Genomic DNA, 18992 nt, shown 5'->3' on the forward strand with positions numbered 1-18992 from the left:
ACATTGACATTTGAAGGATCTGGAGGGATTCTGTATGGAGGAATGGTCTTAGATTCAGTGCCATGTATTCCTCAGCCTCGCCAGGCATGATATGAAGACCCAGAGCTGTTATCTTGGCAAAGGGAGGTAGCACAAAGCTGGCGTGGAGGTAGTGGTAGCTACAGAAAGCATTAAATAGGCAGGCTGTGGGAGGGGAAGTATGTTGGCAGGGTATAGGCATGACAAACACCACACTCCTGCTTGGGGAAAGAAGAGACTGACATGGAGACCATGGGTAGCAAAGCTTCACCTGGAGACTTCAGGTTAAGCGTGTGACGTTGTAAAGGTTTTCACCACCATAACATTTGCACATACAGCCATGTTCAAGTTGTGTACCAACACCAGCAATATACACTTGCTTTATTCCAGGAATCTCCATTATTTTTCTTGAGCTTTTTGATGCCAACAGATTCTACCGTGTCATACAGAACATAAAATGACAAATGTAAACACATACAGAAGGTGTGGAGGGCCCTGGTTGTTAGACCTTACAACCTAATGAAATCACCCAATCTTCGTAAAGCCTTGCTTTCAGTGGAAAATAACTGGCTTTACATAAGCTAAACATTGCCCTCTTCTTTATCTTGCATTTGTTTACTAAAATTGGCATTGTGTCCCTGAGGTTGTTCCTATTGCTATTACTTTAATGGTTCCTTTTTTCCTTGAGGTACCATAGATCAGACAGGCCAAATGTTAACATCACAGAGAGTTTAATCTTTTTCTCTCTGTCTCTAAAACAATGAAAAAAAAGCAGAACACTTACCTGTATGCTAATAAAGGTGGTATACTGATGTGACTTGACCACTAAGTATGCTGCTTCTATGTCTATGATCCCTAGGAACATGTACTTCCACCATCTCCTTTTCAAAATCGCCAACAAATTTTCCTCCCCTGAAAAAAAAATAGAAATTTAATATGTAAAGTCTGTACGGATGTACAGATCTTCATTAACCTTTAGGGCCAGATAAAGCAAAAAATAATTCTTGATAAGTATATCTGTAAATAATCTGTGTGTAAAAAGGTGAAGGCTTCCATCTCAGGACAATTATATTCTACATGGGCATTATATTCTATGTGGTATGTAAAATATTACATTAATGCTATAACCAGCACAATGATGTCAATAATTATTATTTCTGTTTTATCTGGGAAGTGTGTGGTCCAATGTAGATTTTTTTAAACAGTACAACTAATGGAAAGTAAATACTCGCGGATAAAATGTATTCATGTGTTGGTCAAACATGACAATAATAATTTCAAATCGTTGTAAGATAGTATGAGAGGGGCTTACTGTACATAGGAACAGGGGAAGCCCTAGTTGGGCTTTAGTGGGTGGAAAGTAGGCAGGAAGTGGGTGGATCAGTGTGACCAAATGCCTCTCCCCTACCTTTACACTTGAATAATGTAGATAAATACAAAAATTATGTACTTGGGTAAGTAAAACAAAAATGCTAATTATACTATAAATTGTTTTTTTTTTTGTTTTTTTTTTTTTGTAAATCCTCTATGGGAAAAGGATTTGGGGGGTTCTTATTGACAATAGAATGTGAGGCTGTGGATTAGAACATAATTGTGCCTCTTTATAAATCTTTGGTAAGACCGCATCTAGAATATGCTGTGCGGTTTTGGACAAAAAAAATAATGGAAATAGCTACAGTGAAGGAAGAAAAAATATTTGATCCCCTGCTGATTTAGTATGTTTGCCCACTGACAAAGACATGATTAGTCTATAATTCTAATGGTTTATTTAAACTGTGAGAGACAGGATAACAACAACAAAATCCAGGATAACGCATTTCCAATAAGTTTTATAAATTGATTTGCATTTTACGCTGTGAAATAAGTATTTGACCCCTTTACAAAACCTGACGTAGTACTTGGTGGCAAAACCCTTGTTGGAAATCACAGAGGTCAGACATTTCTTGTAGTTGGACACCAGCTTTGCACACATCTCAGGAGAGATTTTGTCCCACTCCTCTTTGCAGATCCTCTCCAAGTCATTGATGTTTTGAGGCTGATGTTTGGCAACTCAAACCTTCAGCTCCCTACACAAATCTTCTGTGGCATTAAGGTCTGGAGACTGGCTAGGCCACTCCAGGACCTTAATGTGCTTCTTCTTGAGCCACTCCTTTGTTGCCTTGTGTGTTTTGTGAGTCTGCCTTTGAGTCAAGAAGGATTTTCTTTCCCTTTGACATGACATTAATTCATTAATTTTGTCTTCTTCTGGATCAACTAATATGGGTTTGTGTAATGGTAGAACTTGATGGACTATAAGTCCTTTTTTCAGCCTAATTAACTATGTTACTATGTATGACTGAAGAAATTGAGCCAATCCTGAGTATCATCCAGAGATTCCAGAAGAGAACATGCAAGTTACCAGGTATGTCCGTCATCAACCGATTAATCATAATCAGAGATCATCTTCCAGTATTTGAAATGACGAAAGATGAATACTTTTTTGGGTTAGAGGTGGGGTGAGGCTTTATAAAGACAATTTATGTGACTTTGAGTCAAGGTTGATCCTTTTTGGGGGCCAAGAACCAAGACATTTAGCGTGATGCAAGCTTTTAGGAAGTCTCTTCTTCAGATGACTAAGACATTTGGGAGAAGAATATATTTCTTTCCTTTAATAATATGCAAAACCCTTTTCATTTTGCATGTGCCACTCCATTTTCACCGTTCATGCAAACTGTCAACAAAACTGTCTCAAAATATAACATGTTTGAATGCATACGGGAAAAATTAAAAAGTGCAAAAAAGATGACAGCAAAGTGATGTGTTTCCATTTGACAGGAGCAATCTAATTTCTTTATGCATACATTACACGCTACGACATGTGGGCCTCTTGGCAACTTCTAGCTGATTTACAAAGAGAGGCAAAAACAGAAGATGGAAAAAATCTAAAACTGTTAGCTTAGTACTTCATGTTATCTACACATTACATCAAGGTTGTTTTGCTTAATCTCAAAGATAAGTATAACATGTAAAACACGTATAATATACAATAAAATATATTATGTTTTTTTACTTTTTTCAATACTACAGAGCTCTTCAGCTCCACATAATGTGGAACATCGGGCTATGAGATCATATATCAGGCCTTTAACAAATGGAGATAACAGGAAAATGACAGATCTAGGGCAGGGTGTCCTACCCTGGGTCAGGCCTCTGCATATAGCCCATACTGGCTAAAATTACTGAAAGTACAGTAAAAAATGATAAATGTTAATTGCCTACCCAGAGAAAAGAGGACAATCCCCAAAATATGATCACTTCTGAAAACTTTCTCAAACCATGGGTAGAATAGAAACACATGTAAGATGTTGAAATGATTTCACTTCAGTGAGGATTTAGATTAGCAAAATACATTTATTGGGAATCTAACTTACATGTAATACAAATAGCTATCTTACGGTAGTGTTTTACAAAATAAAAACACTATAATTGCATTTCAATAAGGCATTTTTACTATTTAACCTATAAATACTAAACAAGTATTCTAAGAGCAAAGTTGGAAAGGGGGACTGGTGTGCCAAAGAAATACTGCACACCCTAAAAAGGACTATTTGGGAGATACACTACTGTTACACTACAAGTGAGATAACCTCAGGACAGGAAATTTAGCAGACACGCTAGTGTTCTTACCTATTATACTAATCTTAGCTTCTTTGAGGTGGTATAGTCTGATATGTTTAAGCTTAATATTTCAAAATCATTAGTCAATTATATTAACTGAAAGGAAAAATACAAGCTTGTCAGGGTCTGTGTGAATGTATATTTGTATGTATTTTAGAATGAGAATGTATGTATAAGTGTGTTTTAACATAAATGTGTATGTGCAAGCGTAAGCGCTTATAAGCATGAACATATGTTTGTGTGTGTGTAAGCATAAACGTGTAAGGTTTTGTGTGTTAGCATGGATGTGGATGTGTACATGTAAGTGTTGGTGTGTGAGAGCATGAATGTGTATAAGTGTTTGTTAGCATAGATGTGTGTGTGTGTGTGTAAGTATTTGTGTGTTAACACAGATGTATATATTAAGCAATTGTGTATTAGCATGGACATGTATGTATAAGTGTTTGTTAGCATATATGTGTAAGTGTGTGCACATAAATGTAAGTGGTGTGAGAGGGAGTTATGAGTGTGTTAGCGAGTATGAGTAAATGTATGTGTAAGCATGTGTTAGTGTGAGTGTCTAAGTTTGTGTAAATGTGTGCACATGTGTGTGTCAGGGTGTATGTTGGGCCACTTGGCTTTATGTGCCCCCGGCCAGAAAGCGCCAGCCCTCCCCAGCCTAATAGCCAATAAACTACAAATTATATTAGGATATAAAAACCTTTTTATGTAAAAGCACTCTTTGTTCTTAGTTTTTAAACTGTGTTTAAGACTTTTAATAGTAATTCAATATTATGGTTTGTATCCAAGGAACTATTGTACATTCCTATATAAGGTTGACTTGTAGAAAAAAAACACTAAAATAAAAAAGTAGCATCTTCAGAGTTTTAGCCTAAACGAAGGAGCAAAAAGTGAGGTCCTAAGATAAGAGCAAGGTCTGATTAACCTCTGAGTCTCTACAACAGGAAAAATGAGCATTCTAGATGTGCTGAATAGTTCTTATTGGCAGCCAAATTCTATGTTTCTATGTTATATATTTAAGTATGTTACGTGATTTTAGGAAATAATGTTTTTTTGCTGGTGTGAAGTAACCAAGAAGGTAATAAGCTAATCATAATTACATTATAGGCCACTTAGCTCACTTCTTTTGATGACTTTGGAAACATCATCGGCTTCTTAAAGTACTCTTTATAACCTTACATAAGAAAACACAGAACATAAAGCAGTGCTTTGCCCGTTCATTTTTTCACAAAGGGAAATTTATTGTAACTGTTGCTGCCTACAAAGCTTGCAGAATTTCATTTACTGGGTTACTGAGCAGTTCAGTGGGACTTTCTTGTCTGGTCATTCTGCTTGGTTTTTACACAGTAAAGTCCATCCATTCTCGTGAATCTTCAGTCAGCCTTAAGCTATTGAAGCTGGCGCCTTCTGTTGTGCTTTAATGCCACAATGGTATACAAGTGGCGCAAGTCCTCAGGCATACCCCGCCACACACTGTACTTTCTTCCATGTCAGTGATTGTCACACAGCACTGTGCTCAGAACCTCATTCAGATGACAGCATCATCTGCTGCAGTTATACCACATGGCAAAGTAAACGTTTCTACATGCAAACACTTAGCTTTCATTCTTACTATGTAACTTTGAGATAAAATACACACACTCTGAATATTGTTGTCCCAAACCATTAACATTTTTTTAAGATTAAGATTTTCCCAGGTGTACACTTGCAAGTGGAAAAAAGCTGATGTTTCTCACTTTCCCCTCAGACTAAGTGTATGTTTGAGACACGGGCGAACAAAGTCATCCCTAGACCAAACTGTCACAAGTACACCAGTACATGTTTTAGTTATTTTAAAAAAATATTTTTTAAATGCCAAAGTAGGTATAGATCACTTGTGCCTGTCCCATGTGGGGTGGAGGCTTCTATTAAGCTATGGAGGCCAATTTTAATGACTTCCATTTAACCCTTGTCAGGAACAAGACCGACTTCTCCACATTAGGAGCTATTTCTGGGGTGACTGTCAGCACCACTCCTAGTGCAGGCACCCCAGACAACTGCCTGAATTGCCTGGCACTAAGACCAGCCCTGGGGACAAATAGGAAGAGAGATAATTATTTTACTAATTAAAGTGAAGCTCCCATTACATTTTTATTTGTATTATTGGTAACACCTATATAATAAAAATACAATCACTCCTTCCAAGCTTCCTTTTTTAAGAGGTACAGCCCCAAATCCATATGGCTCTCCTACCTTCCCTGATGCCTTTTTTCTAGGAGACCAGGATGTTTATTGGTGATAAGTGTATGACAATGTTCTACAACCCTCAAAGTGTATAGAATCACATTAATTCATTACGATGTTTTTTTCTTCTAAATACCATACTCAGTACATAAATTGCTGTCAACAAGTCAAAAAAGTATTGGTAAAACCTTGCCACATAGCCAAGTTTCTAAACAAACGTGTTCCTCTTTTGAGCTGGCCATTGGAGTTTTGAGGTATGTTAAAGCCTTCCACTTACAAAGGTATTGAGGGGTCAATTCAATGAATGTTTCTGAAACTACACAGAAATGAATAAGCTACACTGTAATCAAAGGAAAACAATGTCTGACAAGCAATACAATGGTGTACACATGCTATTAGGGCAATTAAAATGAATACATTTGAGACCATAAAAAAAACCTTGTCTTGAATCCAAGACATATCAAAAGAAATGTAAAGCACCAAAGAAAGGTACACATACACCCTTCTATATTTGCCTTATCAGCCATTGTCCCCAGGAGGCATCTAATTTTTACATGTTGCCGACCACCATCTTTAGTGCTACTCTGAGTCTGCAGTGTTCAGTAACTATGATGTCACATAGCCCCCAACTCTAAACCCTTCCATCCTCCCATAAAAAAGGAGCTGGGGAATTTTAAGAAACATTTTTTTTAGAACGTTTACTATTCAGTCTGGCATATATAAGGATAGAATGGGGAACACATTATGTTAATTTCTACCATCATATGTGTGATGTGAAAGGTTTGCCTTAAATGAATTTTGAAAACGGTGGGTTGTCCTGGTAAATATATATTGTTTTTTTCCTATTTAAAAAGTAAGCTGTTTCTGAGGCTGTCAACCAAATCTAATGTAAACTGTAAAAATGATCTTGGTTTCCCACTGGGAAAAAAAATATCTCCTGATCGTAAGTAGTCAAGGGGTTAATGTAGCAGTAAGAAGCAAATCACATATTTCGTTGGTGCCATGCTACACCTCTGCACGTTACACACCATTTAATGCTTGCATTAAAAATATTCAACATTGGACTTTTTAGTACTGTTAACTGACGCCTACACGGCACATCACATCATTATTTTAGTACCCATAGTTTATACTTTTGTTTTGTTTTAAAATATATCCAAACTTACCTACAGATCAGGGGATCACTGGCAAAGGGCAGAGTTACTGCCCCCTAGGTCTCTCTAATGTCTTTAGTTTTTATTTTTGTCCCACCAGGGGATCTAGAGTAACAAGAACTTTAGGGAAATTTGGCTGGACCGTTTCTGTGCTCTTTTTATGGCATTTTTATGTATTCAACTCCTATACATGTTTTTAAACAGTGTTGGACAGAGTAGATTTATGTCGTCCAAATGTGTTATGTTTGTTTTTCTTACTAACACACTTATGTTAAAAATGACTGTCCGCCTTTTATACCTTGTAATACATTCTTTTTTTTAATGTTTTTGGGACAGTTCACCTCGCGGAAGTCAGTAAAAATGTCCCAGTCAGTGGAAACTGCATGGCTCTCTGCCAGGGCCGGCTCAAGACATTGTGCTGCCTGGTTCCAAATATGAAATGCAGCCCCCCACCACAACCACGCTGGCCAAAACCACACCCACATCCATTATGTCATGATTGACAAATTCACCCTCTAATGCTTTCATACTCACACGCTCTCTCAATGTCTTCTTACATTCTCCACTGACCACTTTTGTGTCCCTTCTCTTGCTTCTTACTATCTTACTTCTATAATTACTACAAACACACTTACTCTCTTACACATACGTGCTTACAGGCCAACACATTCATGGTCACACACACACTTTGTAGCGGCACTCACGTGCGCAATGCCTGCACTCCACATACTTTTACCATCTATGCAGTCATTTCTCTAGAACACAGTGTAACCCGGCTCCTGTAGACAACTACAAATATAAACCCCAGTTTTGGTTCTCCCTACAGTACCAATGAAACCCACTTTATTATATTATCGTTGGATAGTAATTAAATTAAAAAAAACACACACACAGCAAGACAAGTGCTGCCGGTCTTCCAAGAGGTCAATTCTTGCCACGTGGAGCCATTTTAACAGTAAATTTGTCGTCAAACTCTACTGTGGATCTGTATGGCAATAACTCTCTGTGAAGTAACTGGAATGATTTCAGCCATCACACAGTGAATGTATGAAGCTTGGATATACAACAGAAATTGTGTTTGTGTGCAGAAAGCTTAACGTACTTTATATATAAGTAAATAAATATGTATAAGTACGTTTACAAACATTTTACCAAGTACCCATTATTTTAACCTGCCACAGATCCAACTTAAGTCAACCCAAACAAAATAGCCAAGATGTATGCAAGTAAAGTGTCGGACTGCATGTTCTTACTCTGGCAGAAATGAGAGCTGTTTGGCTTAGTGGTGCATCTAATGAGACTCTGCTGTAAATATAACAAGCACCTGCTCCTGGTCTGACAATATGGATGTTTTACAAGTCAGTGTTTATGGCACATTTTAACAAAAGCAAAGTGTTCATTGCCACTCTCAGGGTAATGCTGCCACCATTGTCTATCACCCAGGATCCACATGTTTAAATGCACCCACTAATTGCCATATTAAAATAGTCTAGTCTGAACTATGCATGGTATTGATGATACAGTATGTTAACTGAAGTCACTTGGGAGAAAATCCTGGGTCCAGTCCTCCAGTTATGGTGAATTATGCCCAGCAGTTCTTGGCTTGCATGCGGGACCTGTTTTTATCTTTTATAGTGGTTCACTGCCAATCTACTCTGATTTTTCAATAAGCCAGTTAATGCTTTTAGAGAGATTTTTCTGTTGACCCTGTTAGTAGGACTGTAAGAGCTGGAGGCAAAGCCCTGGGCTTCCTTTGCCTAATGAACGGCACAGAGTCAGACACCCTCTAGCTCAGCCACTAACGCGTATGAACTGACAGGAGCACTTACTGTCACGCCAAACTGCAGAAAAAAGACTTTGCATTGTAAGTACATGTAAATGCTTCAGAATTAACTTTAACAGTGATCTAGTTCAGCATGGTTATTTAAATGTTAAAAGCAAAAATTAACAGGAATTCATTTAGCGTGTTCTCCACCTTTTGGATTGGTTCAACAACGAATGCACAATCAGCAAGGATTCCTTTAAGGCTAGGGGAGAAAAGACACTGTGCATACTATATGTCAGGACCTTTTAATTTAATATTATCTTTAGTCATATAAAATAAATTAGTATAATATATATAATACATAATAATAATTTAAAACATAGTAGTTTGTTTCTATTATGAAAAAATGCCAATTTGATCTGAAATAAAGGTTTAGGGGGATAGTTCTGGATACAAAAAAGTCGCAGTGGAATAAAATCCCACACCCATGCACTGAAAAAGGAGACATTTGCCTCTGCCAACTTTGAAAAACGTCAGGATTTTGCTCATAAAAACGGATTGTAGTTTAAAGTTTTAAAACTGTCTTATTACAAAAGCCATCAATAAAATGTTCCTGCTGAATGGACCATTGCGGGTTGCAATAGTGATAAGACCCCTTTAAAGCGTTGTGTCAGAAAGACCGATTATATACTGTATAAACCCCCATTGAACCAGACATCAAATAGGTTTGTGCACCTGTGTCTACTATAAAAAGTTAAAAACTCAAACTGTACTTGACACTCGTTTACGTTTAGTGTCCATCCTTTGTGTTCAGAAAGGGGAAGTCCATTGGCAATTTTTTTGTTATCACTGAGCATAATGTACCATATAATAGTTTGTGCTACCGTCAGTGTTCAGAAACTTTAGATGCCCGCCTTCAAAGTCTTTCTCCAGAAGAAATATATAATTTCATAAATGAACTATAATAATAGTGTTATATTTACACTTATGGATACGTGCCAAAAGCAGTGACTGTCAATGTAATGTACAGAGCTAGCTAACCTCAGTAAATCTGATCTGTTAAGTGATAGTAATATATAATTATATATTAAATCAAAGGAGCATGAAATTGCCAGTGAATACAAGTTGCAAAAGACACATCATGCGCACATGTATATGAAATGGGACAATGATCTTGGATTTTCTACAGTATAACATTTAAATAATTCACAAAACCAATAAAGATCTTTGCTTAACATTTGTCATGTCACTAATTGCATGTAATGATGTGTTGGATATCTCTTTAACCTAGAACCATGCAATTAATTATCACAGGATCTGAACCTTAAATTAAACATATTTCATTCAATAATATCCTTCTTTGTTACATTCCAGCTATCACAAAATGTTATCCTTGCTCTCACATATCACTTGTCAGATCATACCTCTAATATGGTTGTTAAATGAAATAATTAAATCCATAATAATTGTATTACATCTACTGTTCTTGGATTATTTGTCCAACCCTGTTCCTTTCTTGCATACCTTTGGTAAAACTGGTAGAACTTTTCTAGCTGTTGGGAACAAAGTAACCAGGCTGATAACATATGTTTGTACTGAAAATATCATTTATCAAACATTTCATTGAAAATGTATTTATATTCCTTACACGTAAACAGACTGCATGCATATTCATACACTCCCAATACAATTCCCCTAGTGGACGGGCTCAGGATTGCAGCCGTAATGTGCCCGTGGCATTAATGCAGTTCACATAATTTGGCTGTCCTACAGAAATGTTTCACGTTAGGAGGGTTAGGGTATTTATTCTTTTAAGTGCTTGATTGTTGTTGTTTGCTAGACTATAAAGAAATGCACCTAAGACATTACAATGCATCGCCATCTCTTGTCTCGCATGTTATATAACATGTATACTTGTGAAATAGGCAAGATCAGATAAGACAGAGATGGAAATGTGAGAGCTTCCACTTTCTGACTGACATTAATGGCCTCTAACACCAACCGGGTATGTCCGCCTAGAGAATACTTTACATCTCAAATCCATGCTGGCAAAAATGTCCTTTCAAGGACATCCATGTGTCACTTTAGTTAAAGCTTTCTTCTGAGCTTTCTAGACTTGTATATGTAGCACAGCTTGAAAAGGCCATGCAGACATAATGTTTACATGTATAATATATGTATGTTGTTATTTCACAGCATCTAAACGTTCCATCATATGAATTAATGATTCATATTTTAAAATACCTATGCAGTTCCCTGCAATTCTAAGGCTGGATCTGAAGCTCTGGTGGCAGTAAATATATACCTTCATCACTCTCGTCCACTGGACTTCTGGACATTTGCAAAATGTGCCAGATAGACAGTCCAGGCCTGCTTCTGTCACCATTTAAGTTGTTTTATAAAAGGCTCACAATTAAACAGACTGCATGCATATTCATACACTGCCAATACAATTCCCCCAGTGGACGGTCTCAGGATTGCAGCCGTAATGTGTCTGTGTCACTGACGCAGAGCACATAAAAAGGATTGTCTGTCCTATAGAAATGTTTCATAAATTAACATACTATAAAGAAGAGCGCTGACCCTCAGGTTCTCCACGTCTAGACCCAAATCCTCTGGGTTGCGGGGTCTTGACACGCCCCGCTCCCCGCCCATTTTTCCCCTTTAAATGGGGGTGTTTCCCGCTGCTGTCAGTGGGAACGCCCCCAATGTCAGCTGGACCGCCCACCAACTTCAGCAGGACTGCCCGCTGACGTCAGTGTGCAGTCCTGGCCACGTCCCGCAAGGGAAGGCTCTGGGTAGCCGGAGCCAAGAAGTTCCCAGGTATGGTTACTGGACCAGAAGTATGTTGATCACAGTCTTAGAAGCTAGAGGTACATACAGACTGATTCCACTTCTGTGAATATATCTGGTTATAAATACCGCTTGGGAATTATTACAAGTTAAGAGTACCTCCCAAATGTCCCTCTTTAGGTTGGGGAGTCCCTCTTTGGCACCCAAATCCTGTTGTCACTCTTTCATCCTCTGATATCCTTCTTTTATAGAAGCTTATAGTGTTTTCTAGGTAAAAATTGTGCCCCGAAAGTCACAAAGACATATATAAATAGAAGGAAAGATGTCTTGTAGTTGGCTAACTCTAGAACAAAAATAGGTCACAACATATATGAAATTTCTCCTATTTAGAAATATTATATTTATTGTAGTAGTAAATGAAACTTAGCTCCTATTAACCTAAGACAGCCTAATCTTAAACTGTCTTTTATCAAAAAGAAAATACGTGCAGAATCATTTTTTCTATGTAGTATAGCTCTTCATTATATTTGGTAGACATCTGTGGATTTTGACCATGAGAAGCTTCTGTTACCATGCCATATCTAAAGGTTCCAAATTTATACATATTTAATATACATCAATAAACAGCAACATAATTCATAGCCTTGGAACTGATCACAGCCTTCCTGCATTTGATGTATTTATTCAGATTCACGCTTTCCAATTAAATGAAATGACGAATGATTCTGCACAGCCACGGCACCTCGAAAGGTGTTTAATCTAAATCTTGTGAATAAAAATGAAATTGGAAGCCTTGGCTTCTGTTTTATGTACTCCTAAACAGAGATTACATGAAAAACCGCATATTACTAAACTTTACTGCCACACAAACAAAATATGTTTATTAACAAGGCTTTTCTGTGGGTGCTTTCTGCTGGCAGCTTAAAGAGTGGGGTGTCAAACAATGGGCAAGAGCTGGTATTTTATTGAACTTTCGTCAGATCAGACAATTAACCGTGCGCAGTGGCCTAGTTATCGCATTCCTTTTCCCTATGCCTGGACATACCTGGAAGTAAGAGTAAAATTAGAACACCATGTGGTCCATGGGAGAACCTAGGCAGAGATTGCAGATTACATTTAGAGTTTACAGAAATTCACAATCTGTGCCCTTCTAAATCATGAAAATACATTTTTAAGAGAATCTTAACATTAGTAAATACAGTTAATATTACTTACATGTATTAGCCATGGTTGCAAATGATTTGCATCATATATATATATATATATATATACACACACATTATATAGACAGAAGTATATTGGGACATGTGGCAACTACATCAGCCGTTGCTTTTATGACATTGCATTATAAATACACAAACAATATGTAGTTGGTCACCCCAGCTATAACAGCTTCCACTCTTCAGGGAAGGCTTTCCACAAGAATTTGGAGTGTTTCTGTGGGAATTTTTGCCCATTCATCCAGTATAGAATTTGTGAGGTCAGACACTGATGTTGGACAAGAAGGCCTGGCTCGCAATCTAAATTCACATTCATCCCAAAGGTGTTATCTATCTATCTATCTATCTATCTATCTATCTATCTATCTATCTATCTATCTATCTATCTATCTATCTATCAAATACTCTGTTTCTTGCTAGTTTTCCATCTGAAACATTCACCACTAATTAAAACCTACTAGCAAACATACAAAACCACATGAGTGCCATCCAATTTTGGTTTGTTGCTTGCTTTTAAAATTAAGAATAAGTAAAACAATTTTATTCACTGCATGCACTATACTGTTTCATTATGGCTCCATTTTTTTAATGAGAGACACAATTGTCAACATAAGCCATATTCTTCTGAATTGTCCCCTAATTACATCTAAAACTTAATTATTTCTGAAATGGGACTTATCTCCCTCTGGCAATACAGTTATCATCTTGTAACCACCTTTCAAATCTCCAGCATGAGCACAGACAATACGTGCAAGGAATTGGGTGACTGCAGCTTTGGTTGATGTGTATTTCAAATTAATCACAAGCACAGTGAGAGGGCTCCGAAGAAGCAAGGTGAAAAACTCTCCCTTCATACTCAACATATATGATTTCTGCTTTTAAGTTGAAACTTATACTATAGGAAGTTTATGATGTTTGAGTTCATTTCGTTTAGGCTGGATGGAAAACTACTGAAACTAAATTGTAACCCTTCACCTAAAACAATATGTTAAGACAAAAGACTTGTGTACCCAGGTGAAATGCTCTAATATTGGCCTAGATTGTTTCCAAATGGGCATTATTTACACATATATGGCATTAGCGTTCTGTTTGAAAAATGAAAACAAGCATAGCATGCAAATATTTTTTTTCTTGCTTGCACAAACAGAATGCTAAAGGACCTAATTGAAAATGCATGAAATTGTCATGGAGACAGAGCAGGACCTTAATAGGGCCCCAGTAAATGAAAAAAGTGTTCACTGCGTAAGCAAAAACTCCTTGCATGCAAGAATGTAAATGACAGGATACAAGTATAGCCCAGGTGTGAATTGGAAGAGGATATCAGTGTGGTCAAATCAGTGCACTTAAGTGTGTCTTATTATTGAGCTGGACCCTTGAATAAGGCCTGAATATTAAATTCTAAGGAAAAATTGAACAGAGTTGTTAAAAATAAATACCGTATTTGCTCGATTATAAGACAAGGTTTTTTTCAGAGAAAATGCTCTGAAAAATACCCCTTGTCTTATAATCGGGGTCGTCTTATAATCAGACCTCAAATAGGTCTGACTATGAGACGACTAAGATCCAGATCCCCCGCAGCTGCAGGGGACCTGGATCCTCCTGTTTCCCCCCCTCCCCACTTACCGGTGCTTCTGAGTCCCCAGTGTGTAGCCGGGGCAGCGTGTAGATTTCTATGCGATTCAAGTAGACAACTTACACTGCAGCCGGAAGGAGGTGTGGCTAGCAGCGGGGGTTGTCTGCGTCCATCGTGCAGACCTTCCCCGGCTGTCAGCTATCAGAGTTCCCCGCAGCGGTGCGGCACCAGTGTTCACAAAGGGCTGGTCCAACCACATTTGTGAATAATTTTGGAATGGCTTGGGAGCCCCCCAGAGTAAGGAAGGAGATTGAGCTGCAGAGGAAGGGCACAGGGCAGGCTTACCAGTGGTTTGCACCTTGTGGTAAACCCTCTGTATTTAACTTTCATGAAGTCTTCTCTTGATTTAGACTTTGACAATTACACCCTTACCTCATGGAGGGTGTTCTTGACATGGCTAGATGTTTTTCTTCCCCAAGGAAATAATTGTGAGACTTATTTAAGTATGTATCTAGGATTTGAGTATAGTTAGGATGGCTATCCCGTACAGAGGGCAGGTTGTATAATTTCTGGAATTTGCGGAAACACTCCGCGATGTCTGGGGTAGTGGAGTATTGTTTGCCTTTTTCAATTCCTGAGATAAAGTTAGTGGTCTTTTGGGCCCTGAAAGCTCTAGCAAACAACTTGCTGGGTTGCTCCTGGTAAGGAGGAATTGACATTTGAGACGTCTATTAGTGTTGGCGGCTAGCTGAGATCTAAGAGTGTCTAGTTGTTCTAGTGTGACGGGGTCTCTGTTGAGTTTATGTACGCTTTCTAATTGTGTTATTTTCTTGATTAAGTCAAGGGTAGTTGCTGCAAGTTCTAGTTTTTTGAGATGAGAGCCTATTTGTATCAATTTGCCTCTGACAACTGTTTTGTGTGCTTCCCACGCTGTGGGTAGAGGGACCTCAGGGGTGATATTTTCTTTAAAGTAATGGTGTAGAGGTTCAGCGACGTCTGAGGAGAGAGTGGGGTCTGATAAAATATTTTCATTTAAACGTCACACCCAAGGTCTGATGAGGAAAGAGGCAAGTTTTATAGACATGAAGACTGGCACATGGTCACTCAGGATACTTGGCCCTATAGTAGACGAATAGAGTGTGGGAAGGCACTGGTGTGAAAGAAAAAAGCAGTCAATGCGTGTATGGCAGTTATGTAAAGTGGAGTGGTAAGTGTAATCCCTTTCTGTGGGGTCAATAAGTTGGGCTACCAATAATAGTCGTTTGACCCGGTTTATATGGGCATAAGGAATGTGAGAGGTAGCAGCAGAGTTGTCAAGTGAGGGATTCAAGGTCATGTTAAAGTCACCCCCTAATATAGTCAGGCCCTGATGAAATTGCATCTGTTTTTTTAAGACAGATGTTGGGAATCATGGTTGATGGCGATTAGGGGCATAGACATTTGCCAAAGTGATTTTATGGGGGCATAAGAACCCTTTTACAAAAAGGCATCTGCCCTCCAAGTCCTGCCAGCTATCCAGGGTGCGAAAGGGTAAGTATTTATAAAGAAGGATAGCCATTCCTTCTATTTATGCCTCAGGGTTACTGGAGGTAAAAAAGGTTACACATTTTTTATTGGTTATTTTGGGTTCTTTAGTGGCCCGAAAATGTATTTCTTGGATGAGCAAACATTTTTGTCGGAGCAAAATACATAACAAAAAACAAAAATATACTCCTATCCAAAAAATAAGAGCAAGATGCCAGAGCATCAAAGATAGAGCACCTTGACCAGTAAACTGGGCAAACACCAAATGACAGAGACCAAAGGAGCTCTGAATGGTAAGCTCTGGGGGGGGGTGTGTACAACATTCTAAAAATAATAATATGGGAGAAGGTAAAAAGTAAAACAAAGATTGTATGAATATGTGGGGTGCAACGTGTAGTCTGAGAGAGGATTTTTCTGTAGTATAGTAGTGTAGTGAGGGTGTGTGCGCAATGAATATGTAGGACAAAAAGTAAATAAATGTATTGTAGAAGAGAGGGACGTGGTACAGTAACCTAAGACTGTTGTCAGCCACGGTGAATGTGTAATGCAGTGGGATACCCTATATAACTATATTGAGGGAAGAAGGTTAATACCGTGTCTTCGGAGCCGGTCCTCATACGGAGGATCTATGGACAAAAGGAGTCCAATTGCAGAGGGTTCTATATCTGTAGCCGTGGAGGATGATATCTTAGCTGTTGCGTGTTGTGTGGATAGAATGGTCAGTCCTCCGTGTTTGTGGTCCTGGTGATCCGTTTATGACGAGAACCATGACCAGTCTGTCGTCGGGTCCAATAATTTGGGTGCCTTGAACGATGAAGTTGTCCAATCCGGAAGTCTTACCGTGTTTAAGAATCCAGGTGGGTCCGCTGGTTGACGCAGAACCACCGCTTGTGTGCCTTTCCTCGCGGTCAGAGAGAAGTGGAACCCCCAATGATAAGGAATTGAGGCTTCTCTCACTATTGTAGTGAGTGGACGTAGCAGCCTCGGATTCTGTAGTCCGATGGGGGAAAGGTCTTGAAAGATGTTGATGGTATGTCCTTCAAATAGGATGGAAGATTTTGATCTGCATTTTTGTAATATGTGTTCCTTCGTGCGGTATTCATGAAGGCAGCAGATAATGTCAAGAGGAGGCTGTGTGTCAGGACCTCGAGGTCTAAGCTCGCGGTTTCAGTGTGGTCAAGAATGATAGGGGTATCCACCGGCCAATCTAGTATCCTATTACATAAGGACATCAAGGTGGAGACAATGTCGGCATTGGAGATCGATTTGAGGAAGCTGCGAATACGGAGGTTAGATCGACGTCCCCTATTCTCAAGGTCTTCCATTTGTCTAAGGATACATGCAGCAGTACCTTGTTGTAACGAAACTCAGTCCGATATTTCATCTACAGTAGCGTGTACTTTGTCTTTGTTTTCCTCCTGAGCTGCCACGCGGTCTCCCAGTTGATCAAGGTTCTCCTTGATTTCTTGCAAGTCATCTCGGATGCCAAATAACACTGAGTGGAACAGGGATAACATTTCAGCTTTAGTGGGGAGGTCTTTCACTGCTTCTTGCTATAAGAGAACTTCAGTGTCGGATTTTTAATAGACATGAAGCATTCTTTTAGATTATGTACCTTCAGTCCAGTAGGAGCACATTGGACAGCCTATAGCAACCAATATTTGTTCACTGTTGGGACATCATGTCATTGTGCATTGCTATTACTTGTTTTTGGTAAAGTAGTGTTTTGGAAAAGTAGTTTACTACAGCAAGGTTCCCTATGATTATTTATTACTAATCTTTGATAAAATTTGTTCAATACTAATTTTTAAGATATCTGCCATGTATTCTGGACTAACTACAAGAAGTTTTTTTTAATTAATTGGCATTTAAATCTCTGCCTTCATAAAGTGTTAAGAGCTATTAATCATAAAGATTTTTCTGTGTAATCAAAAGTTTAAAACCAAATTGAGACAGCTAAATGGAAATCACTTAGAAATGTCCCTTTGAAGTAGACTATTAAGATTAACTTTCTGAAGACTGCAACTGGTGGCAGTTATATCAGCAAAAAGAATTTATGATTTTAGTATTTTGCAGTGTCTGGTCCAATTTCTGTTTTCTAGGCATGACATAAAAATACTATAGATCTAAAGGAAACATAAACCATACATTAATTGTATCTTGGATGCCTTTTTTTTTTAAAGGAATCAGTCATCATTCCCTTTAAAAATATACATGGGCCTGACTAAAAACATAGAATATCTCCCGTGGTATCCATTCACACACAAAGTGTATAATGTACTTGTTACAGAATGGCAAATTCCACACTGGAGATGGCTGGCATATTTTGGCCCAGGAAGTAAGTGGAACATCACTATATATATCAGCCTCCAAGACCTAATAATTTATAGAAAAGGCAACTGGCTCTGCCTGAAGAATTTGAACCGACCTGTTCCTAGTTCCAGAACAGCCCTTCATGGATTCCAACAAACATGTTGAGACATTAGACATAGAACATACAGTAGAACCTGTTCAAATGCATTAGTACTAATCACTTTGCTCTAAGCTGCTTCTTAGCATTATTAAATTCCACTATTATTATGCATCCACAAAACCACCAGGCTAGATGTCTATAAAATGAAGCCTTCCTATTGGCTGCATGGAACTAGAGACACTGATACCTTAAATGTTAGAAACGTACTTAGCACAGTAGTTCCCAACCTAGTATTCAGGTCCAGGTTTCTAATCGCCCATATTGGAATAGAATAAATCCTGCCCTGTTAGTGTGCGTTGAGCGAGTCAGGACCCACTGGTCTAGGCAGATAATCTTTTATGATATATCATAGGATGTTACAGCCAACTTATTGTTTATATACCCGAGGTACTTAGTTTACTGTAGAATTACCATGTGTGCACATATTACTGTATGTGTTTGTATCAGGGGTGAGCATAGGGTTAGTGGTGCGAATGAGAAGTGGGAAGTAGATAATATGTATATGTATTGCAAAGTTCTATGAATGAAAAGACTCCAAATAGGAATTTGTAGTATCATTGAATACTCTTCCATCCAGGAATTATATTGCCAT

General features: G+C 38.3%; 1 protein-coding gene across 1 annotated transcript in view; it reads right to left on the minus strand.

Annotated features, from left to right (window-relative positions):
- SLC35F1 (solute carrier family 35 member F1) overlaps window positions 1–18992 on the minus strand; it is a 137217-nt gene that overhangs the window by 25144 nt on the left and 93081 nt on the right. Inside the window, exon 3 of the mRNA XM_053458934.1 lies at window positions 803–930. Within this exon, the coding sequence (XP_053314909.1) occupies window positions 803–930 (128 nt within the window). The remainder of the gene's footprint in view (window positions 1–802; window positions 931–18992) is intronic.

The sequence above is a fragment of the Spea bombifrons genome, chromosome 3 (genome assembly GCF_027358695.1).
Source record: "Spea bombifrons isolate aSpeBom1 chromosome 3, aSpeBom1.2.pri, whole genome shotgun sequence".
Taxonomy (NCBI): domain Eukaryota; kingdom Metazoa; phylum Chordata; class Amphibia; order Anura; family Pelobatidae; genus Spea; species Spea bombifrons.